This window comes from Orcinus orca, chromosome 20 (assembly GCF_937001465.1).
Source record: "Orcinus orca chromosome 20, mOrcOrc1.1, whole genome shotgun sequence".
NCBI classification, from domain to species: Eukaryota; Metazoa; Chordata; class Mammalia; order Artiodactyla; family Delphinidae; genus Orcinus; species Orcinus orca.
Genome location: NC_064578.1, coordinates 27079179 through 27102290, shown reverse-complemented (window position 1 = coordinate 27102290; position 23112 = coordinate 27079179). Strand labels below are relative to the sequence as shown.

At 50.7% G+C, this 23112-nt stretch overlaps 1 protein-coding gene across 1 annotated transcript in view; it reads right to left on the bottom strand.

The window, feature by feature from the left end:
- CNGB1 (cyclic nucleotide gated channel subunit beta 1) overlaps positions 1-23112 on the bottom strand; it is a 91795-nt gene that overhangs the window by 11212 nt on the left and 57471 nt on the right. The window contains exons 21-33 of the mRNA XM_049702859.1: positions 21020-21177; positions 19394-19549; positions 18045-18253; positions 16961-17011; positions 16617-16703; positions 14409-14473; positions 13382-13504; positions 7491-7632; positions 6661-6820; positions 4740-4837; positions 4560-4643; positions 1503-1621; positions 1083-1229 (exon numbers count right to left, since the gene is read on the bottom strand). Coding sequence (XP_049558816.1) covers positions 1083-1229; positions 1503-1621; positions 4560-4643; positions 4740-4837; positions 6661-6820; positions 7491-7632; positions 13382-13504; positions 14409-14473; positions 16617-16703; positions 16961-17011; positions 18045-18253; positions 19394-19549; positions 21020-21177 — 1599 coding nt within the window. The remainder of the gene's footprint in view (positions 1-1082; positions 1230-1502; positions 1622-4559; positions 4644-4739; positions 4838-6660; positions 6821-7490; positions 7633-13381; positions 13505-14408; positions 14474-16616; positions 16704-16960; positions 17012-18044; positions 18254-19393; positions 19550-21019; positions 21178-23112) is intronic.

Sequence of the window (23112 nt, the reverse complement as noted above, 5' to 3'; positions counted from 1 at the left end):
AGTAACACCCCAGTAGCAATGAGAGCACTTAGTACTCATATCTTGGTTTCTAAAAACCATTCCCCTCTAAAAGGAATCAAGCCTCCTTGGAGAAATGGCCATTTCCAGGGATGCAGCAGGGAAAGTATAAGATGAATCTACGGCATCTTAGTGTGTCTATAAGCAAAAAAGTGCTAAGATATAACAGGGATGTAACAAAAGTTCACTATATTCAGCCTAAAGAGGTGTCCAGTGGCCAATGTGGAACAATTTGAGCGTGAAAATGATTGTAACAGGATATTCATGGAATACAGCAAATCCATACCATTATAAATAGATAAATGAAAAATCAAACAAATGGGAAAGAAAAGAAAGTTCTTCCTCACAGCACATTGCTAGCTAATAAATGTAGAAAGCATGACAGAGTTAGAAAATCACCGTTTTGCAACCACCATGGCGATCATTGCAAGGAACCTTCAGTGGAGGCTGAAAGTAGTGAGGTAAAGTGAGATAAGGAACAGGAAATCTACATCATCTCAAGGTGACTCGCCACTCATTACTTATTAATTTCAAAGGGAAAAATAGTAACTTGAGAGTGTGGAAACTTTAATCAAGTGATCAGAGTAAAAAAATCATCAGAATAGGGAGAAAGCAGCCTCTCAATACACTGTGCCGAGAAGGACACAACATCACTTCTGAGTAATTCCTGCCCCAAATGCAGAACCTGAAGGTAATGATGAGAAAACATAGAAAGTGAAATGGAGGGACATTCTACAGAATAACTGGCCTGTCCTCTTCAGAGAAGTCAAAGTCACTGAAGATAGGAAAAGGTGAGGAACTTTGATCCCAGATCAAAGGAGACTCAAATGGCAACATCATGCAGAGGGGGATCCAGGAATGGAAAAGAAGAAAAGCAAAGCTATAAAAGACACTATTGGGACGATTAACAAAATTTGACTACGGATTAGGGATGAGTATTGCTTCAATACTGAATTTCGTGATTTTCAGAAAGGTACTATGGTTATGTAAAAGAAAGTCTGAGTCCTTAAGAAATGCACACTAAAGTATATATGGATTTCTTTTACTAAAAAAAAAAAATGTACCTGGCCTTCTTCCGGAGCAACTTCTGAGACTCCGGATAATGCACCAGAATGTCGTTCAGGTCCTTCTTATCCAGAATGAAGAGGTTGGTAAACCCGTGGGCGATCACGTTAGCCGTGCGCCGGTTCCCGCCCCCAACGGCCAGCAAGCTGGGGCAGAGAAGGGAGGGAGGTGAGACCCTCAGGAGGCTGCAGTTCTGATCACACTTAGCATCTTCACTTTCACCCCTGCCTAGAGCATCATGATGGCCTCACACGGGTGACAGCTGGGCCCACATTGCATATGTCAGCAGGTGCCAGTGCTGTATGCATAGCGGTTTCCTCAGACCCAGCGAAGGGCCCTTGAGGACGTAGTCCCACCCACTGGCCATCCCTCCCTTCCCCAGCCTTTGCCGAGGTCCCCCTGTTTCACCCCGTTCTGACCTTATTTCTCCAAACACAGATCCAGCTTTCAGCGTCACCAGTACGGACTTCCCATCCGGGCCACCCAAGACCTGCACCTGCCCCGCCTGGATGATGTACATCTCCCGGCCTATCTCCCCCTGAAACAGAGAAGGGGGCAAGTCCCTCTGTCATCACCAAAAGCAACCACAGAAGCAGCAGGGCTGGGCCCAGGCGCTGGTGGCACAGTGCAGAGGAACCTGGGCTGGGATCGAGCCCTCCTACCGACTTGGTATGTGGTGTAGAGATAGTCACTTCCCCTCCGGGCTCTCAGTCTCCCCACCTGTAGATTGCAGGATTACGGTGGGGAGTTAGTGGTGTGATGGAAAATGCTAGATAACGAGGCCCAGGTGTAGTGGTATTTGGTAAATTTCCAGTTATACGCACCCATGGAGGGCCCAGAGGCATGGAAAAGCTCACAGCGGTTCATACAATCAGCTGATACCTGCGCCTCCCCCATATCCTATCAGGAGCCCGGGCGGCATTTGCTTACTGAAATAGGAACGATAACGGCTTTAATAGGAATGTCCACCATTACCTAACGCCTCTGTGCCAGGCGCTGCTCTATGTGACTGAGCTGCTTAGTCCTCAACAGCCCTCTGCGGTAGGAACTCTGCCCAAGGGCACAAAGTTAAGCAAAGCCGAGCCGGGATTTGAAAACAGGCAGTCTGGTTCTATGAACCCAGAGTTCATGGTTGTTATGAACCCCCATTCATATGTTGAAATCCTAACCCCCCCCGCCCCCCCCCCCCCCCGGCTCCTCAGAATGTAACCTTATTTGGAAATAGGGTCATTACAGATGTAATTAGTTAAAAGAAGATGAGATCATACCGCAGTTGGGTGAGCCCCTAATCCAATAGGATGGGTGTCCTTATAAGCGACCTTCGGGCACAGAGACAGGCGTAGAGGGAAGACAGTGTGAAGAGGCACAGGGAGAAGGCAGTCATCTACAAGCCAGGAGAGAAGCCTGGAGCAGATCCTTTGCTCACCGTCCTCAGAAGGAACCTACTCCACCGACACTTGGATCTCGGACTTCTAGCCTCCAGAATTGTGAGACAATACAGTTCTGTCCTTTAAGCCATTCCATTTGTGGTACTTTGTTGTGGCAGCCCTAGCAGACTGATACAACGGTCTTAATCACAAATGAAACCAAATGAACGAATGAATGAATAGCTTTGCTTCGGACTAGAATCAGAAATACCCAGTCTGCCAGCACCTTCCAATCCTCGTGCCTTCATAGACCGGTGCCCTGGCCTGACACCTATCGGCCACACATGGTGTGTGTAAAGGGAGAGTGACCAAAGACTGGTAAGTGGCTTGTGCTTTTGATTCATTTGACACATATTCCCTGGGCATCTCACACATGCATGGCCTTCTTAACAAAAAGGAAGAAAGTCTCGTTCCCCTGTTTCAGTGTCCAATTTGACATGGGGCTGAAGTGTGAGGGGCTGCAGAGCTCACCCTCATCTCACTGACCCGCCCAGGGGTGGTCCTGGGGTGGCCTCGGGTTGTCTCAGCGAGATTGTCACAGCGCCAAACCTGTCAGCAGAGGGCGCCATGTACACACGTTCACCAAGTGTTCACTTCAGCTCCCACGGCAAACTTCCCAACAATCTGATTCATTTTTCCTCATCAGAGGTAAAGTCTACATCACCCACAAGGATATTGGCAACAGCAATGGCACCGACTCTGTGCCAGCCATGGTGCCAAACTCCCTATGCATATCTTCGTCAATTCTCACAGTCACCCCATCACTATCAATATCCCTACTTACCCATGAAAAGAGTCAGGCTCAGAGAGGGCAAGCCACTTCCCCAAGGCTGCACAGCTAGGAATTGGCTCCAACGTCAGACAAATCATCCTATTGTTCCCAAACTTCTCTTGGCCGCTAAGGCTGCAGCTTTAAATTCTCAGCCATACCCTTGTCCCCATTCCCCCAGCTCTTTGCTTCCAGAAACTTCACTGTTATGCAGCATACAGCTTGGAGATGGGGCCTTTCTGGGGCTGGGGGTTCCTGAGTTTCCCAGGGGGTTCTTGGGCAATATTTTCACCCCTGTATACACACTAAGCTCCTCCACCCTGACCACTCACTCACCAAGTGAGCTCGGTCTCACCTCGAATCCCAAAAAATGGGAGCACAAGGGGCCTTAGACACTGTCTGGCCCAGGCATTCAAACCCAAATGAGTCCCAGGATCGGTGGACGATGTCAAGGAGAGGAGGGAGCCTGTGGGGCAGTGGAGAGTGGTGGGACCTGTGGCGTCAGGAGAGGACGACATCCCCTTCAGGGCCAGCCCCTTCTCCACTCCACATGATTCTGGCTGTTTGGGAAAGTGGGGCTCAATGCTAGCCGATTTTCTGTTTTCAGCCGGAAATCTGGATTTTTATGTGAAACCTTCCAGTTTTTTTTGGCAATGCTGCGCACTTTGCAGGATCCTAGTTCCCTAACCAAGGACTGAACCCAGGTCACGGCAGTAAAAGCATCAAGTCCTAACCACTGGACCTCCAGGGAATTCCCGAAACCTTCCAACTTTTAAAGGCTGGAGACTAATTCAAATTTTTATTTTTAGATTAGTCCAAAAAAAAAGAAGGAAAAAAAACCCCATGAAACATCTGTGGGCTGGCTCCTATGCAAGAACCATTAGTTTGCAACTTCTGACCTATCCTACCCCTCCTCCAGCCCCATTTTCCTGACAGGAAGACCAAGACCCTGGAAGCAGGTCCATCTACACAGTCAAGACCCTGCCCCTCTCTATGCTCCTCACTTTCCTCTTCTATAAAGTGGGGCTCCTCGTCCTGGCCCCCATGGCCCCAGGAAGAGGGAGCAAGGCCTGAGGCCCATCTGAGTTCAGTGCCTAGAGCTGGACAGAACCTCCTCGTGCCAAACAAGCCAGGAGCCCTGGGGTCAGCTCACCACCCTCCTCCCCTCCTGGCAATTCCGCTCGCCCCGCTGTGCCTTCATAGGCCCCCACTCCAGCCCAGCTGCGACAGGCAGTGGCTGTGAATCCCAGACCGCCTTGAGGCTGCCCTGGGCCACTCACCTTCTTGCACACGTAGTCGTTGGGCAGGTAGACAACAGAACGAAGTCTCTTCAGCATGTCGAAGATCATCTGCCGGTCACAGCCCTGGCCCCGAGAGGACGGGAAAGGAGCCGTTTAGAGGAAGGTGTGGGCTCTGGACCTTCCAGAGTCTTGAGGGTGGGGACACTGTGTGGGCCATACCTGGAAGAGTGCCACTTTGCTGACGATGTTATAGTTCACATCGATGGCGAGGTCCAGCCGCATCTTATCTGGAAGCTGCACCATCAGCTCTGACTCGTCTGCAAATGAGACCCTGCAAGGTTCAGAGGCACAGCCGGGCCCCTCCTTCACACACACAGGGCCCGTCCACACCACACTGGTGGGGACCCCAGGCACACCATTCCTCTACCACCTGGAACCACTCTAGATTGGGAGGGTATCCTCTCTGCCTCCAGGCCTTTGCCAATGCCGTTCCCTCTGCTGGGAACAACCCCCTTCACCTTCCTGGCTAACCCTACTCATTCTGCAGAACCCAGCACTCATGTCACCTCCTCCAGGAAGCCTTCCCTTGACATCCTCCCACCTAGCCATTACGTTATCAGTCCCTGTGCCATAGCACGTATCACACCCTTTACTGCAATTGTTTGCCAATGATCTGTCTTCTCCACTCACGTTATAAGAACAACATTAGCAAGAAATGAAGTATTTGGAGCACTTACTATGTGCCAGGCAGTTTTACAGAGTGCTTTACCAAGATGATTTCATTAAATCCTCCCAGCAGCTCAAGAGGTGCACACTATAACCCACTTTACAGACAAGGACAGGGAGACTCCGGAGGGCAGTGACTTGCCCATGTCCATGCAGCCCAGGGGAATGGAATCAGGACCCCACCCAGGCCCTGTGACTTCAGAACCTATGCTGGGAGAGTAGTATGTCTGCCCACCATGGGGTCTATGGTGCGCAGCTGAGAGCCTGGCACAGAGTGAAGGTCGGTAACTGGAGACAGAAATGTACCACGGGGCGCCAGCCCCGTGCTCTGTCCACTGCACCACAATTAGCTTAGGGCTCAAGTGCTGGGTCTGTGCAACCCTGGGCAGGTCAGAGCCCTCTCTGGTCCTCAACATGTGCCCCTGTGAAAAGTCACAAGGCTGTCACTAGAACAGAATGAGGCAGTGGAAATGAACATGCCTTGGAAACTGTAGTCATGTGCTTTGTCCACAGATTTGCCAACACCCCCAACTCAGGAGACCGTGGGCCTCGAGTGTGGCTTCTTTGAGACCAGAGTGAACCCCACAGAAGCAGTGGGGGGCCCTTTCATTTTTCTGAGGGCCTTGGGAGACTCTAGGCACAGTGCCAGTGGTCCATAAGCTTTTCAGAGCCCTCCAAAACGATGTCTAGGCTCTGAAAACAAAATTACTAGCTCCCCAAAGTAAAAAGGAAACAGGAAAAAAATGAAGTCAATTAACATGTAATTAACCTATTCAAATTTCACTAAGGATTCCATTTAGAATCTGTGAAAACTTCACTATATTTGGAAAGTTTACAGGTAAGATTCTCCCACTTTGCAAGAATAACGGAGCACACCTCATCATTGACAAGAAAGCAGAAACAGCAGTGAATGAAAATGCATTGTTTTAGCCAATTTCAGAAGCAAAGTATAACATCAAAAAATTTTTAAAAATATATTGTAATAAACTCTAATGGAAAATAATCTGAAAAAGAATTTTTTAAAATTTACAAAATATGTATTATATGTATGGATGTATATGAAGAGGAAGAGAGGAGAGAGAAACAGAGACAGACAGAGTCTTCCCTCCTGGTTCCAATTGTACTTCCATCTTCGAATGGAGATGCATTTCAAGGTGGGGGGCGGCATTCGGAAGACAAGCCCTTCATGTCTTCAGGGGTCTCCTGATGGCTTAACTTGGGCACCGCCCAAGGCCTCCCCAGGCCGCTCTCACTTAAATGTTGGGGCCAAGAGAGGCCCCCATGCTCGGGGCCTCAGGGACATGGGATGAGGCCAGGGCCCAGGAAGGCAGGGCAGGGCACCGGGTCGGGCTGGGGGAGCTGGTGACAGCTGGGTTGGGGCGGGGAGGGGAGTGGGGAGGGGGCGTGGTCTTACCCAGCATGCCTTGGGAGTGCCAGGTGTACTCATACCAGGTCTTGACCCGGTTCTGCACGGACCTGGGGATCTTGTAGAAGTTCATGTACTTCACTGTGCTGTCCATACAGCTGCGGTAGTAGGTCTCTCCCGCAGTAGCGGCCCCCACCACGTCTCTCATCTGGGGATAAGGAGGGTGGTCAGGGGAGCCGCTGGGTCAGAGCGGGGCCGGGCTCTGGGGACGTGTGTTGTGGGCACATTTACTTAGCACAGGCCAGGGGTACGTGCCTGCGGGGCTGGGGGGAGATCAGGAGAGAGGGAATCCCCGCTCATGTCCACACACAGGTTTTCCGACGATGCTGCACGTGGAGGAGCGAGGCTGCTGGCCCCCTCCCGTGGCCTCAGGTCTCTGGGGCCACACAAGGAGGGAAGGCCTCCCTGGGCTGGGCTGATTCTGGTACAACGTGGCCCCTTGGTGCCAGAGGTCACTTTGACACCATGCGCCACCCTCCCGCCCCGCCCCGCCCCTCCCCGCCCCGAGGAAATATGAACCAGGAGTGCTGCTCCTTGGAGCAGAGCCCCCAAAGGTAACTCTGAGGACCCCTGGTGGTTGCCTCAGGCACTGACTACAGTATGAGCCGCACCCCCAGTACATTAGAATCCACCGGGGACTTCTCTCCAAGGGAACAGCCCAAATCCTCAGCCCCTGCAGAAAGCCATTCAGCCCAACTCTCCAGCTGTCCCAAAGGACTGACATTTCAAATGGGAAGCAACCTCAGAGAGGAAATGGCAGCAAGAGGGCAAAGGGCCCTGCAGGCAGGTGGTTTGGAACAGACTAGTGACCCAGCTACCTGTCCGATCATCACGGAGAAAGCGAAGACACCTGTGAAATAGTTCAGACCCTGGAAGACAATTTCAAAGAGCGTCCTGGGGTCGGGCAGGCCGCCGATGGTGATGAGGGTCTTCACAGCCCAGTAGTAACAGCGAATGTAACTAGGGAGAGAAGAGGAAGGGGACCTCAGTCATCACAGGCCCCGCCCTGTGGATCCTGGGCAGCCTGGCGTGGATACGTGTACACTGTACAAAAGAGAAAAAGCTTTACGGCTCATAAGTGCAAACAAACAAACAAAACCAAAAAAAAAAAAAAAAGCAAAAAGCAAAAACCCTGTCCCAACTTCAGAGCCCTCTGCCGCTTGTAGAGCACGTTCACAGGTACTGTGTGGTTTTGTTGTGGCTCTGCCCCGACCCTGCAGAGATATGTTGTCATCCCCATTTACAGATGTGGAAACTGAGGCTTCCGGACATTACTTAGAAGACTTGGCAGGAGGATAAACCAGGGTTTTCCGGCTCCTGATGCCTGGGATCCCTCAGTTTCCCTCAATGTGTTTTCAATGTCCGCAGTCTTTCCTTTGCTATCCCATCATGAGGTTTAAGAACAAGCTCAAAAGTGGAAGATATCTGGAGGATCACCTTTTCTGACCCTCCCCCTTGCCTGTCCACTAACCAGATAGTGAAATTGAGGGCCGCAGAGGGAAAGGGAACACCCATGGTCACCAGCTGGCAAGTTCCAGAGCTCAGACTGGAAACCAGATGTCATCTGCTTCTCTGAGCTAGCACCCACCATCAGTAAGCCTTTGACACAGCTCATGAATCATCGGAAAGGGAGGTATGGGTGATGGGGCCCTACTGTGTGGTAAAAGGCATAGGAAATGCCTGTGCTTGTCTAATTATCACAAAGCAGTGAGAGTCCCTCCCTTTTTTTTTAAAGTTTTGCATGTTTATTTATAATTACAAGTGTACACTACTCCAACAGAGCAGCCCCATTGTTATGTTCTAATTTTTAGCCACTAAGTCCTACAAAAATAAACCTAAGCTTTTACAATATCTTAAACAATACAGAACTAAAATCTTTATAGCTACTTAAAGGGATTTAGTTACCAAGGTGTTTATGTTCATACCTTCAGACCGTGCCCTCCCGTCAGCAAGGTTGAGGTCAGCAGGGCCTAAAGCCAGGGCAGTCTCAGCAGGCTTTCCTGTGCTTCCTGTTCTCCCACCAGGGCACAGGAATTGCCCAGAGCCTGCCCTGGCTCCAGTGTCCTGATACACCCATGTTTCCAGGGTCCCTGCTCTACTGGGAAATGGAGAACATCAACCAGCTGGCCAATCATCTGGTCCAAGAATGACCCCACATTTGTCCTCCCCTGGGCTCTGCTCACCAGCTATTTATGCAGCACCATGCTTAGAGCATGGGCTCTGGAGCTGGACTGCCTGGGCTCAAATCCAGCTCTGCCACTTTCTAGCTTCATAACCTGGACAAGTTACTCATCTAGTCAAGCCTCAGCGCCCTTCCCCTGAAAGGGACATGGCAATAGAGCATTCTTCACAGGGCGATCATGAGGGTGACATGAGGTGCAAAAGAGCGCCTGGCACACGGTGGGCTCTCAGTAAATGTCAGCTATCAGAGCCTTCCCTGTCACTGGTGCCAGCAGTGGGGAACAATAGACTCACCTATGTCCTCAAGAAGTTCACTGTCTAGTGGGGACAGGCAAGTCAACGTGCAATGAGCACTGGTGGGTGGGGAAGCAGAGGTTGCTGGGGAGTTGGGGCAGTGGGGGGGGAGGCTCTACCTCTGAATAGCTGCGAGGCCTGGGGCAGGGCTCTGGGCCTCCTGACCCCTCATTACCACCTAGTGCAAGAAAAATCTCAGAATCATGAGACAGGCCTGCCCTGTCAATCCCCATCATACCAGTCCTGGCCACCAGAGGGCGTGCTGAGCAGCCTTTAGGAGGACTGAGCTGGGCGCCGCCTGGGTACTGCCTGGACTCTGGGTGCCACTGGGCCACCAATAGAAGATGAGTGATATCCACACAGCTCCTGCTTTGCCCTAAACCCTTACTGGCTGCAGAAGTCAGCCACTGGCATAGATGGCACATCTTAGGGGCCTCCCAAGTCTTCCACGCCACTGGGTCTGTGGGGACCCCTGCATGCTGCCCCAGACCCGGCCAAAGCAGAGCAGGATGAAGAACCCAAATATTAATATATAGGAACTTAGGTCCTTACGCTCCCTGGCCTATAGCAGGTACTCAAGGAATGGTCACTATTTTGAAAGTTATTATTACGGATGATGTTGGATTTCTACAGGAATTCTCCTTCACTACTTGTGCTTTTGCATATCCTGGGGTTCCCTACAGGATTCCATTTCGAAAAGGGTAACGCTGCCAGAAAAGTGTGCCCCTCCACTACGGAGCAGTGAGAACTCCCCAGGGCCATGCAGAGGGAAGTCCCAGATGGTTGGCCCTGTCCTCCCCTGCCCTGCCTGCCATTCCTCCCAGGCCTACCTGTGATGGGGGCCAGGCCCAGCTCCAGGACGTGGGTTTTTAGCCTGTTGGGGCACAAACCCCTTTGCAAAGCTAACAAAAGTTATGAGGAAGCTTCTCTTTAGAAAAGCCAGCATGTTCCCAAAATTTAGTTCCAATTTCAAGGGGTGGTTGTGACCCCCTTAAATCTCTGGACCCCTGGTTAGGAACCCTTTCCTGGTGTGCCGGCTTCCCCATAAGAATGGCCATAGCTAGGAAGTGAGGTCACTGACTCCTGTCCAGGCACAGGCTGGACATGTTACATACTTTATTTATTCTTCACGAGAAATCTGAGTGTAATCCTACCCCCATTTTATAGATGAGAAAATTGAGTCTCAGAAAGGGTAAGGGCCTTACCCAAGGCCACAGAGCAAGATTTAATGAATAGCTTCTGTTCTTCCCTTTGCATAGAATGTCTTCGAGTCCTCCCTCTGCCCCCTTGTGAGGGGATGAATGAATGAATAAATGAGTGAATGAATGGTCTAGTCATGGGCTCAGGAGCAGGGCTGTGGGTGGGTTCAGCCGCGGGGAAGAGGGAGCGGGGCCAGTGGTGATGTAAGCGTGCTGGGCCCTGACCCCATCCCCGACACACTCCACCCCACAGCAGATGGCAGGATTCCCCCCGCCTGCCTGGTTGCCCTGGACCCTGTGACTCTCTAGGTGAGCTCCCCTCAGGCCACAGGCCCGTCGCAGAGGGTGACAGCTGTGGCCATTGGGGCCAAGGTTGGGGCATCTGTACTGAGAAGGGACTTTCTGGACCAACAATCACTCTAGAGAGAAGCCACCTTGGACACAAGTGGCCTGTTCTAGTGCCAACTGGAAACAAGCACGTGGAGGAGGTGAATGTGTTGACAGCCGGACTGAGAGCATTTTGTGTCACTAGTGGGCACAGCCCAGGGTGAGGCAGGGCCTGCCTGAGGGGACTCACTGACCCCCTGGGCCTGAACTCTTCCTCCGCCTCTTTGTCACCACAGCTGACCGAGTGCCGGCTGTGGCCTGGCATGGGATCGGTGACTCAGATGCACCCAGTCCTCACAGTTACCTCTTCAAGGTGTGGGGCTCCTATTATCAGACCCATTGGGCAGATCAGGAAACTGAGGCTCGGAGAAACGAAGTGAGCTGCCCACTGCTAGCAGGTGGCAGCACCAGGAGTGAGCTCCGGATTCCTGTTTCTAAAGCCTGTGCTCTGAATCTCCAGGCCCATCCCTGACCTTGACCCTAAGTGCTTCTGTCTCCTTCCCACACTGCCCTCCATCCTCGTTATCACACAAACCCTCTCTTGACCTTTTCTTTTTTTTTTTTTTTTTGCCCTCACGGACAGGGCCCTAACCCCTAACCAGTTCATCTGTCTGCTTCCTGCCTGTCCTCCCCATCCATCCTCCCATCAGCCATCATTGGGAAAACCATCTTTCTGGGATTCCCCTGGGTCCTGTCATTCTCCTGCTTAAAAGGCTTTGAAAGGCAAGTGGTGAGAGGGTAAATGGGCAGCTTTCAATAACCAACCAAGCCTCAGAAATGAGGTGGTGGACGGGAACTCTCTGTACTTTCCAATCCACTCTTCTGTAAACCTAAAACTGCTCTAAAAAAATAGTCTCTTAATAAAAAAAAATAATAATTTTTTAAACACTTCATAAAATGTTCATACCCCTGGCCCTGCCATCCCTCTGTAGGAATTTATTATGAGGAAACTGTCAGACCAGAAGACAAAGATTCCTAAACACAAACACTCCCTGCAGCATCACCACGTGTCATCATGAAAAAACTGGAGACAACTTAAGTAGCCAATGACAAGGAAATGGCTAAATAAATGGTGGTATCTCTGTGTGGTGGGGCACTGGTACCACGGTTTTTAAAAATTTACTGATGGGAAAATATGCACAATATTATGTTATTCTATTTCCTTGTTGGTGACAATTCTTTTCACATTTCTAAAATAAGGATTATCTTATAATCCATGTATACGTTTAATGTAATATTTCCTTTTTTCCCAAAAAGCTATATTGACTCAATAATGTATCATAATTAACTGCATCTTAGACTCAAAGAAAGAGAGTATGTTCCTGATCTTTCTTTTATAATCAGAATATATATATATGTATATGAACAGTAAAAAAGAGACTTCTGCTGGTTTTGCCTAGGGCAGCTCTATCCAATAAAAATATGATGTGATCCACATATGTAATTAAAAATTTTGAGCAACCACATTTTTGAAAAGTAAAAATAGGTGAAATTAATTTCAATAATGTATTGCAGTTAACCCAAAATATCAAAATTAATATCATATCCACATGTAACCAATATTTTAAAAATTAGTAATAAGACACTAATCCAAAACCTGTGTGTTCTCTACAGCTGCAGCGTATCTCAGTGGCCCTTGCACTTCAAGTACTGTACTCGGCAGCCTGGGGCAGCCCGGGGCAGCCAGTGGCTTCGGTATGGCTCAGGTAGGAGGCTGTTTGGCAACCCGGCCCTGCCTCCCTCTCTGGATCCTTCCACACACCCTGCCCCCTCCAGCGACAGAGGACCCCTGGCTCCCTGACTCCACTATTTCGCTACTCCACACCTTTCTTCCTGCTGTTCCCTCCCCCCGGGATTCTCTGCCCCTTCCCTCCACCTACCCAGGCCAAGCTCAAACTTAACTTTTCAGAATTGACCATCCCACGCCTCCCTCTCCCCACCCAGGGCACTGGGCAGATGGTACCACACGTAAGATTCTGTAGCCGTGCTGTCTGGATTCAAATCCCAGCTCTCTGTGTGATCTGGGGAAGTCACTTCACGTCTGTTACCTCATCTGTAAAATGGGGATGCTGATGGTTCCTGTCTTGTGTGATTGTTGGGAGGATTAAGTGAGATACTACGTGAAGTGCTTAGAACAGGGCTGGTCTGTATAAGCCTTCTCCAATGCTTGCTATTATTAGTATTACTATCATTGTCACCATCATTAACATTTGAGCATGGACCTCTATGTGTGGCAGCTCTCTGGACTGGCAAGTAGATTTCTCCTTGTTTGCTAGCTCCTCCACGGCTAGCAATGCCCAGGAAGCATGTCGAGCAGTATTCCCTGGCCTTGTTCCCGCACAGCCGTGCCCACAGGGTGGAGGAGTGGACACGCACGTGCTGTGAACTGGCCAACTCAGTAGACTTTGGGATGCGAAAGGATCTTTCTAGCAGGTCTTGTTCATGTCTGCCCCCTTTTGCCTGGCACGTGGCAGGTGCTCAGAAAAATGTTAGATTAGTGAGGATGTGGAGACTTGGCCCTTGAGCCTTATGATGACAATGATTCTTTGGGAGCGAGGTGACCTCGGCAAAATGGCGGCGGTGGGACTCCTTTCTGGGAGTCTCGGTACCGTGAATTATTAAGACACAGGAGGAAGACTGCGGCTCACCTGTTTCCCACGCCATCGTAAACCCAGTGAGTGGAGCCAAGGCCCTCATAGGCTGAAGCCCAGTAATACAGACATGAGTTCAAATGTAGACTGTAGAGCAGGTAGGCTGTGGTCCTGATAACCCTGCAAAAGAAGGAAAGGCACGAACACAGTAGCAGAAAGGGTGGCAATGACATATCACCCCAGGGGTCAGAACTGCAGGGAACAAGCCAGTCTTCACCCTTCCCAAAGCCCACCTCAGAGCCCTCCCTGTCGGAGCTGCACAGCCCTGCCCAGCTGTCTGGTGCAACGGACACTTGACCGATGGGAACCAGTGGCTGGACTGGGCCAACTGGCTGCTCTGTTGAGACTGTGCTGGTTAGGACTGGTGATACTTGAACAGAAAGTTGTCAAGACTGGGGGCTGGAATAGGCACACAGCTACATGTGCAGACAATTCCAGGGAAGTGGAAGAGCTGAGTGGGGGAGGCAGCGGGGCGGGGGGGCAGAGAAGGGACAGATGCATACAGAGGAGCGCTGCTCCATGAGAGATGGGGAGAGGAGCCCTGTCCCCGAGCGTGGCCTGGCTGGTCCTGGGTCCCAAGCTTGGACATCTGCAAGATGGCCCACTGTGTCCATACAGCCACTACCCCCGTGCTTGAGTGGTTAGGGGGGTCAGTTTCCTGAGCTGAGACTAAATTGAGACCCAGTTCCCTGGAAATGCAGGGGAGCCGTGCATGTCAACCTACGTGAGACCTCCTCACAATTGGGGGAAACGGGACATTCCTGGTTCTCTAAAAAACAAACATCCCTTCGCAGAAGGGCCAGGAAGAGGCCCAGCTTCCGGTGAGTGGCAGTGGCGAGGGGGCCTGGGGGCCAGGGGAGCCGAAAGGGGAAGTGATGGGGGTAGAGAATGCCTTGCTCCGTTCTTGCTGCAAACGTCCTGGGGCATGTGTGTACGTGCATGTGTGTGCACGTGTGCACTTCTCTGTGTGTGTGTGTGTGTGTGTGTGTGTGTGTGTGTGTGTGTGTGTGTGTAGGGGTCTCACCTGTAAATGTAGGCTTTGCTGAGGATGGATTCCAGGCGGTTGTTAAACTCGAAGAAGGCCATGTACTGGGAGAAACAGCAAGGCATCAGGGGCGGCCCGCTGCCCTCACCTCCCAGACCATTCTCCACAGACCCCCGGTGGGAGCGGGTTGGAGAGTGAACATTCAAAATCAGAAGTCCTTAGCCCTTTGAGGAATGGGGGGCCAGAAACTCCATTTCTGAATCTGATGGAAACCCTGGACCCTCTTCCTTGGAAATTACATATAATCATGTTGTCACAGTTTGTGTATAACTTCAGGGACTCCTAGACCTTCCAAATCCTATCATGAAACTTTTAAGGTACATGCATCCCAGGTTAAGGACCCTGTTTTCAAGGTTTACTTATAAAGACAACAATTATATAAAGAAACAGCTGCTCTCTGATCTCCTCAAAAGGCTTATTTATAATAATAAAAGTGTAAGATAACTGCCCATTACTGAGCCCTTGTACGACTGCACTTTATACACTTTACCTTAGCACTTATTTACATGTATTATCCTTCTCCTTTTACAGAGAGGAAACTGGCACTCAGGGGAGTTCAGGAACTTGCCCAAAACACACAGCTGCTAAGTGACAGAGCCAGGGTTCGAAGCCAGATCACACTCAAAACTGCAAGCTCGGGGCTTCCCTGGTGGTGCAGTGGTTGAGAGTCCGCCTGCCGATGCAGGGGACACGGGTTCGTGCCCCGGTCCGGGAGGATCCCACATGCCGCGGAGCGGCTGGGCCCGTGAGCCATGGCTGCTGAGCCTGCGCGTCCGGAGCCTGTGCTCCGCAGCTGGAGATGCCACAGCGGTGAGAGGCCCGCGTACCGCAAAACAAAAACAAAAACAAAAAAAAACCCTGCAAGCTCTTTCCACAATGTTACACTTGCCTCTAGATCTCTGCACACATGTTGTTTGACCTTTGAAAATAACATTGATGAAGATTCCCTGTGGGCCACGCTAGCTATCATCCAGGTGTTCATTCTAATTTCCACCTGGAGTTTGCATTGGATGAAGAAGGACCATGGACTTGGATCCTCACCATGGACCCAAAGAGTTGCATCCTCTGAGTCCTGCTAGAAGTTAGGTGCTTGAGTTACGTTCACTACTACCACGTGGACCAAGATATGGATCCAGCCTCTGTATTTGGGGTAAAACTTGGGCTGTGGATCTAACCCTCCTCACTCTGATGTATGGCTCTAAAGCAACCTCTGCCGCCCCTGGAAGGCTGGCATGTGTCAAATAACACTGGTGCCACTTCCAGTTTCCCTCTTCCTCTGGGCAGCCAGGAAGCTCAGAAGCAGCTTTCATGCTCCATTCCAGATATGCTTTCTTTTCATCGAGGTACTTGCATTCTTCCAGCTTTTCTCTGCCCTATTTCTCCAAGTTATTAAGGTTATTGTGTTTTCCTCTTTTGTAAATTCCCTCATTACCATTTTGGGGAAGAAGCATCAGGTATTATGTAAGGAGAAAGATGAATTTACTTGGTCTGCCAGAAAAATCCATTTGGGGGATCCTGAGTGCTCTGACTAGCTGTCCACTCTGGTCACATTAAAGGATGTTGCCAGGTCTCTACTCTACACTGTGTCACCCTCTCTGAGACATTGGCTCTGCCCCGGTGACAAGAGGAATGGTTGTAGTGACACTGTAATGACAACAACTAATGATGAAACAGGTGTCGGGCTGCATGTTCAAATCCATCCTGGGCACTTCCTGGTTCCTGTGACCTTGGGCAAGTCACCCAAGCTTTCCAAGCCTCTGCTTCTCCATCTTTTAGATGAAGACCATCATAAAGCAGAAGTCTCTCTGTTGAATCTCTATAGTAACTGAAAGCATAGACAGTGGAAACAGGCTGCCTGGGTTCAAATCCAGACTCTACTCCTTCCTACCTGTGTGACCTTGGGCAAGTTACTTAACCTCTCTGTGCCTCAGGCATCTCATTTGTGAAATTCTGGTACTAACAACACTCATCTCATGCTGTTGAGAAGTAGGCACTTGTAAAGCCTCCAGAACAATATGTAACACACAGCACAAATAAGAAGCGCTAACAATTGTAAGGAATTTCCCATCTCCCCTCGGGGCCACCCTTCCCAGATGCCTCCTGCTCCCCAGTGCTGCTCAGGCCAGACATTAAGCTGCCACTGCAGGTGCAGAGCACGGAGGAGCTGAAGGCCTTGGATGGTCTTACCTTCAAACAGCGGGGCAAGCGCAGGAGGGGATTCACACCGAATTTCAAGTAGAGAAAGTCCAAGGGCAAGAGGCAGAGCATATCCATCTGAAATCCCAGCAGGACACCACAGTGCATAAAATAGTATATAACTCCCAGGGTTGTGGGCTGGGGTGAGTGGCAGGGGTCTCCACCTTCAATGGAAAGGTGAGGTCAGAATGCCCCTGGAGGGGCTAAAATTAGGGCAGGAGGCATCCTACCAACGAGCTCCAGCCCGTGCTGGTCCTGGCAGGAACCACGTCACGTTGGCCCCAAAGCAGCCAGGGACCCCAGAGACACCACCTCCCAAGATCCCTGGCACACACCTTAAAGCGCTGAGATTTCAGATAATTGTTGCGCATCTCCTTTTTGTCTGTCTGGAATAAAATGGAATACTGACTGTGAAATGGCCTGAGAGCTTAATCCCTGACCCCATGGGAGCAGCGATGGAAATCCCCGCACAACCTCCACCTTCCTATTGAAGTAACAGCCCCATGGATGTGTAGCAGAAGGGACCAGCAGAGCTTCGATGAAAGCCTCACAGTCTACAGATAGGGAGGGTCGAGCTCCTGGGGGAGGCATGGTGGGTGAGGGGGGAAGTTGTCCAAGGGCACTCAGCTCAATTCCAACTTCCTGGATGGAAAGCAGGGACATTGAGCTTATTCTCTCTTACCTGGACCATTTGTAACCTTATTCACTGAGGAGCTGGCCACTGCTCTGATCAGATCAGGAAAGAGGTTGCTCAGGGAGTTCTCTTTCCTCTAAATTGTTTTAGAGGGTCAAACTCAACTTGTCTGCACACAGTGGAGCAGGCTCTGCCAGCATGGGATTTTGAAAAGTGACATGCACAGGGAGATGGGAACTCTGCCAAGTCACAATCAGGACTTAGGTTTTCTCCCTAATAAGTGCACCAGAACACAGGCTCCCAAACTGGTCTGGGTAGTGCGGCAGGAAATGTTGATTGTCAGCAGATACCTGTGCTGAGCATTCTGCATACATCACCTCCATAGATCCTCACAGCAATGGTATGAGGTGGGAGCGATTACTATCCCCATTTTATAGATGAGGAAACTGAGGCTCCAAGAGGTGATACAGTTGTCCTGGTTGAGCCGAGATTTGAACCAGGTCTGCCTGTTCTAAAGGTCAATCTCTAGGCCACTTCTTCATCTCTCATTGCCTCAGGTGGTCCAGGAACCATTTCACCCATGAGCAAGACTTGATGTGTGTAATTTGAACGTATCAAAGATGTGAGAAACAAGCAATGACGCTGTTGAATAAGCATGGGTGGACGGCCTGAGACTTCCTTGTTCATTAGCTTCTGGTCCCTCCCAGCGTCAGGGGTCAGCCCCACGAATGCTCTGGCTGCAGGGCCTGCTCCCAGCCACCCCCCCACACCTGTCTGTGACTCACAATGATGTCCCCGCCTCTGACAAACTGCAGACGCAGCTGGAACACGGTGATGTCCAGGAGGTAGATGAGGTCACACAGGTAATCCACCAGCAGCCAGAGGTGGATGTTGTCCGGCATCTGGTAGGGGAAGGCCCAGCGCACGGGAATCAGCCAACAGTTCCAGTTCCAGGCCAGCACCACGAAGAACAGCCACACGATGTACATCAGGTCTGCAGGGGTGGGAGGGGCCAGGAAAATGCTAGAACGTCAGCCAGAGAAGGGCTCCTCGCCACGGGATGAGGGTGGGACTTTCTGCTCCCCACTTGTCTGTCTGCACTTTCCTACAAGCCCTATATGCGGCCCTTCTGTAATTTCGGGGGGGGGGCATGTAAAACTATCTTTGATATAAAAATAAATCACGGCTAGGCCCTAACAAATTGAGTACTCTGAGTAGGGGATATGGGATATGGGGTCATTACTAGTTAATAGACAGCTAACCAGAAAACACTTCTGCTCTCATTCTTGTTGAATTTTTTCCAAAAATGTATTTCCTGCCTTTGTAAATACACAACAGTATATAATGCATAGAAGATGGACAGATGGATACACAGATGGACAAGTGCATGGATGGATGGATGGATACTGTAGGTCACCTGGGCATTTTATCATTTATTTATTTATTTTTGTTTTTAATTTTTTTGACCATGCTGGGCAGCGTGTGGGATCTTAGTTCCCCGACCGGCGATCAAACCCGTGCCCCCTGTAGGAGAAGCGCAGAGTCCTAACCACTGGACCACCAGGGAATTCCCCCCACCTGGGCATTTTAAAGGACCAATGGACACCAGGGTTGAAGTCCTGCCCCCCAAGTGACTTCTTATGTGTCCTTAGGAAAGTCCCTCTCTGGCACCTGTTCTGTCCTCCTCAGAGAAGTCATAAGGAGAAGTCAGAGAAAAAAGGCAGGGCGCTCCTTTGTAAACTGTGAAGTGCTGTGCACATATGAAGCGTCGTTATTCCTGAAGAATACAAAATGGGCTAAAAGGCAAGTGAGAGGGACTTCACTTTAGATGTTGGAAGAACTTTTCCCCTTTTCTGCTCAGAGCAGCAGCTCTGGGAAGGAGCCAGGAAGAGCAGAGTAGAAAAAAGACTTGGCCAAGAGTCAGGAGTCCTGAGTCTGCCACTGACTAGTTGTGTCTTTAGGCCAGTTAACTTCTCTGTACCTTAGTTTGCTTGTCTGTTAAGATGGGTATGATCTTATGGTCCTAGTTCAGGGACTTTGTTTGGGGCCCGCCCTTGCACTGCCCCCACCCCCTCCCATTCTCCTGCCCTCTCATGTGACATGTGGCAACGCCCACCGCCTTCCCAGGACTCACTGGTCGTCGGGTCGATGCTCTGGGGAAACTGGTACTTCTTCCAGGGGCGGCGTTTGAACTTGCAGCAGAGCATTTCACAATAGTGTTCCTCCTCCACCTGCCCCGATTCAGCTGGCTTCACATCCAGGGCCGGCTCTGGGGCTTTCTTGGCTGGGGCTATGGGATGACACTGTGACCCTCTGACCCAGCCCTGAGGCTCGGGTAGAGGATGCAAAGAGAAGGCTCGCAGGACTTCCCTGGTGGCGCAGTGGTTAAGAATCCACCTACCAGTGCAGGGGACACGGGTTCGAGCCCCGGTCCGGGAAGATCCCACACACTGCGGAGCAACTAAGCCTGTGTGCCACAACTACTGAAGCCCGCGAACCACAACTACTGAAGCCCGTGCGCCACAACTACTGAAACCCATGCACCTGGAGCCCGTGCTCCGCAACAAGAGAAGTCACCGTAATGAGAAGCCCGCACACTGCAACGGAGGGTAGCCCCTGCTACCTACCTACCCCTACCCCTACCCTAGAGAAAGCCCGCACGCAGCAACAAAGACCCAACATAGCCAAAAATTAATTAATTAATGAATGAAAACACAAAAAAGAGAAGGCTCCCAACTGCAGACTCTGGAACTGAAGCTGAGGGGACCCTGGCACCATCCCATAACCTGCTACAAGCTCTGGGTGCTCTCCTGCAGCAAACCACAAAGATCTTCCTTAATAGCAACCTGGGCACCTGCTCCGAACTCTTACAGCTACCAGTCTGGGACCGCTTCTCAGGAACTGCCTAAAATGAGGTGTTTCTGGGCAAGCCGGATGTTTCAGTTGAGTGTGTGCTTGTGTGTCTGTGCTTGCACCCCTTGGTTTCTCTGGACGGCTAGGGGCATTGGTACCCAGAACTTCCACCACCCAGGGCCAGAAATCAGGAAAACATTGTTCTACGTTTTTCAGAGCAGAAATCTCAGCTGTCTCATCTCTAAAACAAGACACCAGATGGGATCACAGTTTTCCTGTGCATCTATGGTGATGTTGTTGGTGACCTAGAAATTGGTTCTTACAGGTTTAATATGGCTATGTTTCCAGCTTTAGGAGTGTGAAGTCAGGCTCTGCTAGGTCCACTGTTGGCACCATGAGTTCTAAGGCACAACCCTCCTTTGAAAAGACCTAGAAAACCTCCCTGGCAAGACAGCATGGTTCTTATTTCCTCCTGGCACTTTGAAAGCAGGAAACTTTCAGGTAACCCCATAAGAATATTGCAGTGGAGGCCTCTGAAAAATAAGACTGTGTAGTTCCAGAGTGGGTTATGGACACCATCTAAGTGCAAGACCATGAGATACATCCCAGGGTGGACCACCTGCCCGCCAGCTGGAAAGGGGCAGGGGGTCAACAAGGGAACTTGCCCTGTGGGAGGGAGAGCCAAGTACAACTGGATCACTGGTCAGAACTTTGACATTCTTTCCTCCCCTGGACACGTAGCTAAACCTGTACATAAAGGACCTCAAATTCCAGAGAATGGAGATCTGGGCTTCTCTCAAGCACCCCAACCGTTTCCTTGGGGCCACCTTCCCCAAGAATTGACAGGGGCCTTAAGGGGCCCCACCCCACCCCTGGTCAGGTGGCCCAGCCCCAGCTCTGGACTCACAGGGCTTGGGGCTCTCTTCATCAGAGGTGACATCAGGGTCGATGAGCTTCTCCTTCACCTTCTCCGTCCGCTCCTTGAAAAGCTTCACCAGCTCCTGGAGCCGGTTGTTGATGAGGGCACTGGTCTGGCTGTCTGTGGAGGCTGCGCGGTCCTGGTCACTGAGGGAACACCACCCAGAGCTGAGCGGGCTGCGTGGGGAGGGACCCCTGCGCCACCGGGCAAGAGCTGAATCTATATCCCACCTGGCCTTAGGGGGTAAATCCTGGCCCAGTCTTCTTCTGACATCAAAACATCAAACCCACCTTAATATCTCCTGGGAGGAAAAACACCCGGGTGCCCAGCTTTCAGAAAATGTACCACGAATGCTCTGATTCAGATGGGCAATTCCAAAAACACTCGGATTCCACTTGTGATTCAGGGGGAAACTCTGGAACTCAGTTCAGGGCTGTTAGTCTCAGTTTGGGGTTCACATGAGATACAGGACAGATCAGAGAGGGGACAGGGGCTACTTTTTTAGGCTTAGGAAATAACTGATGGAAAAAACAGTGCAGGGAATTCCCTGGCTGTCTGGTGGTTAGGACTCTGTGCTCTCACTGCCGAGGGCCCAGGTTCGATCCCTGGTCAGGGAACTAAGATCCTAGAAGCTGCACAGCGCAGCCTAAATAAATAAATAAATCTTAAAAACAGTGCAGATACATTACATATTCTTTTAGTTTATAGGAATTTAAACTGCATGAACTTGCAGCAAGGGAGAGACAGACACAGACAGAGAGAATGAATGAGAGTCTTCCGCTCAGTGTGTGTCAAGAGCCCTGGGTGAGTTGAGATGGGCGGCCGTGTGAACCAGCCTATGTTCTATGTTCTCCTCTGAGTAGCCTGTGATCTTCTTGCTGAGCTGAGGGTAACACTAATGTTTACAGATCTACTGTTTTTTTTCATACATTGAGGCACTGAAACTCAAGCCAGCTACTCTTCTTGTGTCAGTTGAGGGAGCTAGCTGAAGAAAATCAGTGGGGGGGTCATAATGAGAGATAGTGCTGGGGGGCAGAGGAGACACGAGCTGCTCACCCACACCCACTCCCTCCTGCAGGGAGGGGTCACCACGCAGCCAGCGACTACATTGCCCAGGTGTGGCCGTGCGAGCTCTCACGGGTGGACATGCTAGTGCAATTCCGGGCCTCCTTGTGGAAGAGCGTCCTAGCACTCCCCCTTTCTAGTGGTGACCAGCAGGGTCTTGAAAGCCACACAAAGGTGGCAGAGCCACTGTTGGCTGGGGCCCTAAATGACTGCAGGGGGCAGAGCCTTCCACTGACCTGAAACACACCACCAGTGACACAACTGTGACATATGAGACGTCTTCTTCCTTAAGCCACTGAATCACTGAGGTCTATTTGTTATAGCATCTTAACCTACTCAGGTAATACATGGGGTTCCATGCTGACCACCTTAAGAGTTTTCAAAGGTAGTTTTTATTATTATACCTGATTTCTGGCTTATTTTCTGATAGTAAACCCTACCCCTACCCCTACCCTACTGCATAAGATGTGACTCCACTGTATGCTAAAATGGATCACTGGACTATACGTGAGGTTTGGGTTTTTTCCTGCTTCTTTTGCTTTTCTGAACTTTCCACAATACTGTTAAGCATAAACTCCACAAAATTATGGACAGAAAAAAGGACTGGAAGGAAAGTATATTGTCTCCTAAGGTCAATCCAGAAGCAATGGCTGGAGAGGAGGTGAGGATCCCAGGCCAGAGCCCAGGGCTGGGGTATTCACTGTCACCAGCCTACGTAGACTCTTCAGGAAAACACCTCCCACTGGCCCAGCCCTTGTGACACTTCGATGTCAGAGACACAGGTCCCGATGCCCTCGTAGTTGCCTCTAAACATTGTTCCACAGACCAGTTGCATCAGAATCACCTGGGGAGCTTATAAAGATGTGGATTCCCCAGGGCCCACTCTCTGTGGTTCTGGACACAGCTGGGCCCAGAGCTTGAGCCCATTCTGCTGACCAGATTTTTCAGAATTTCTGGGCTGGTCAGAAGCAGCCTGGCCAGGAGACCCGGCCCTCTCTTACTGCCGGGAAGCCACG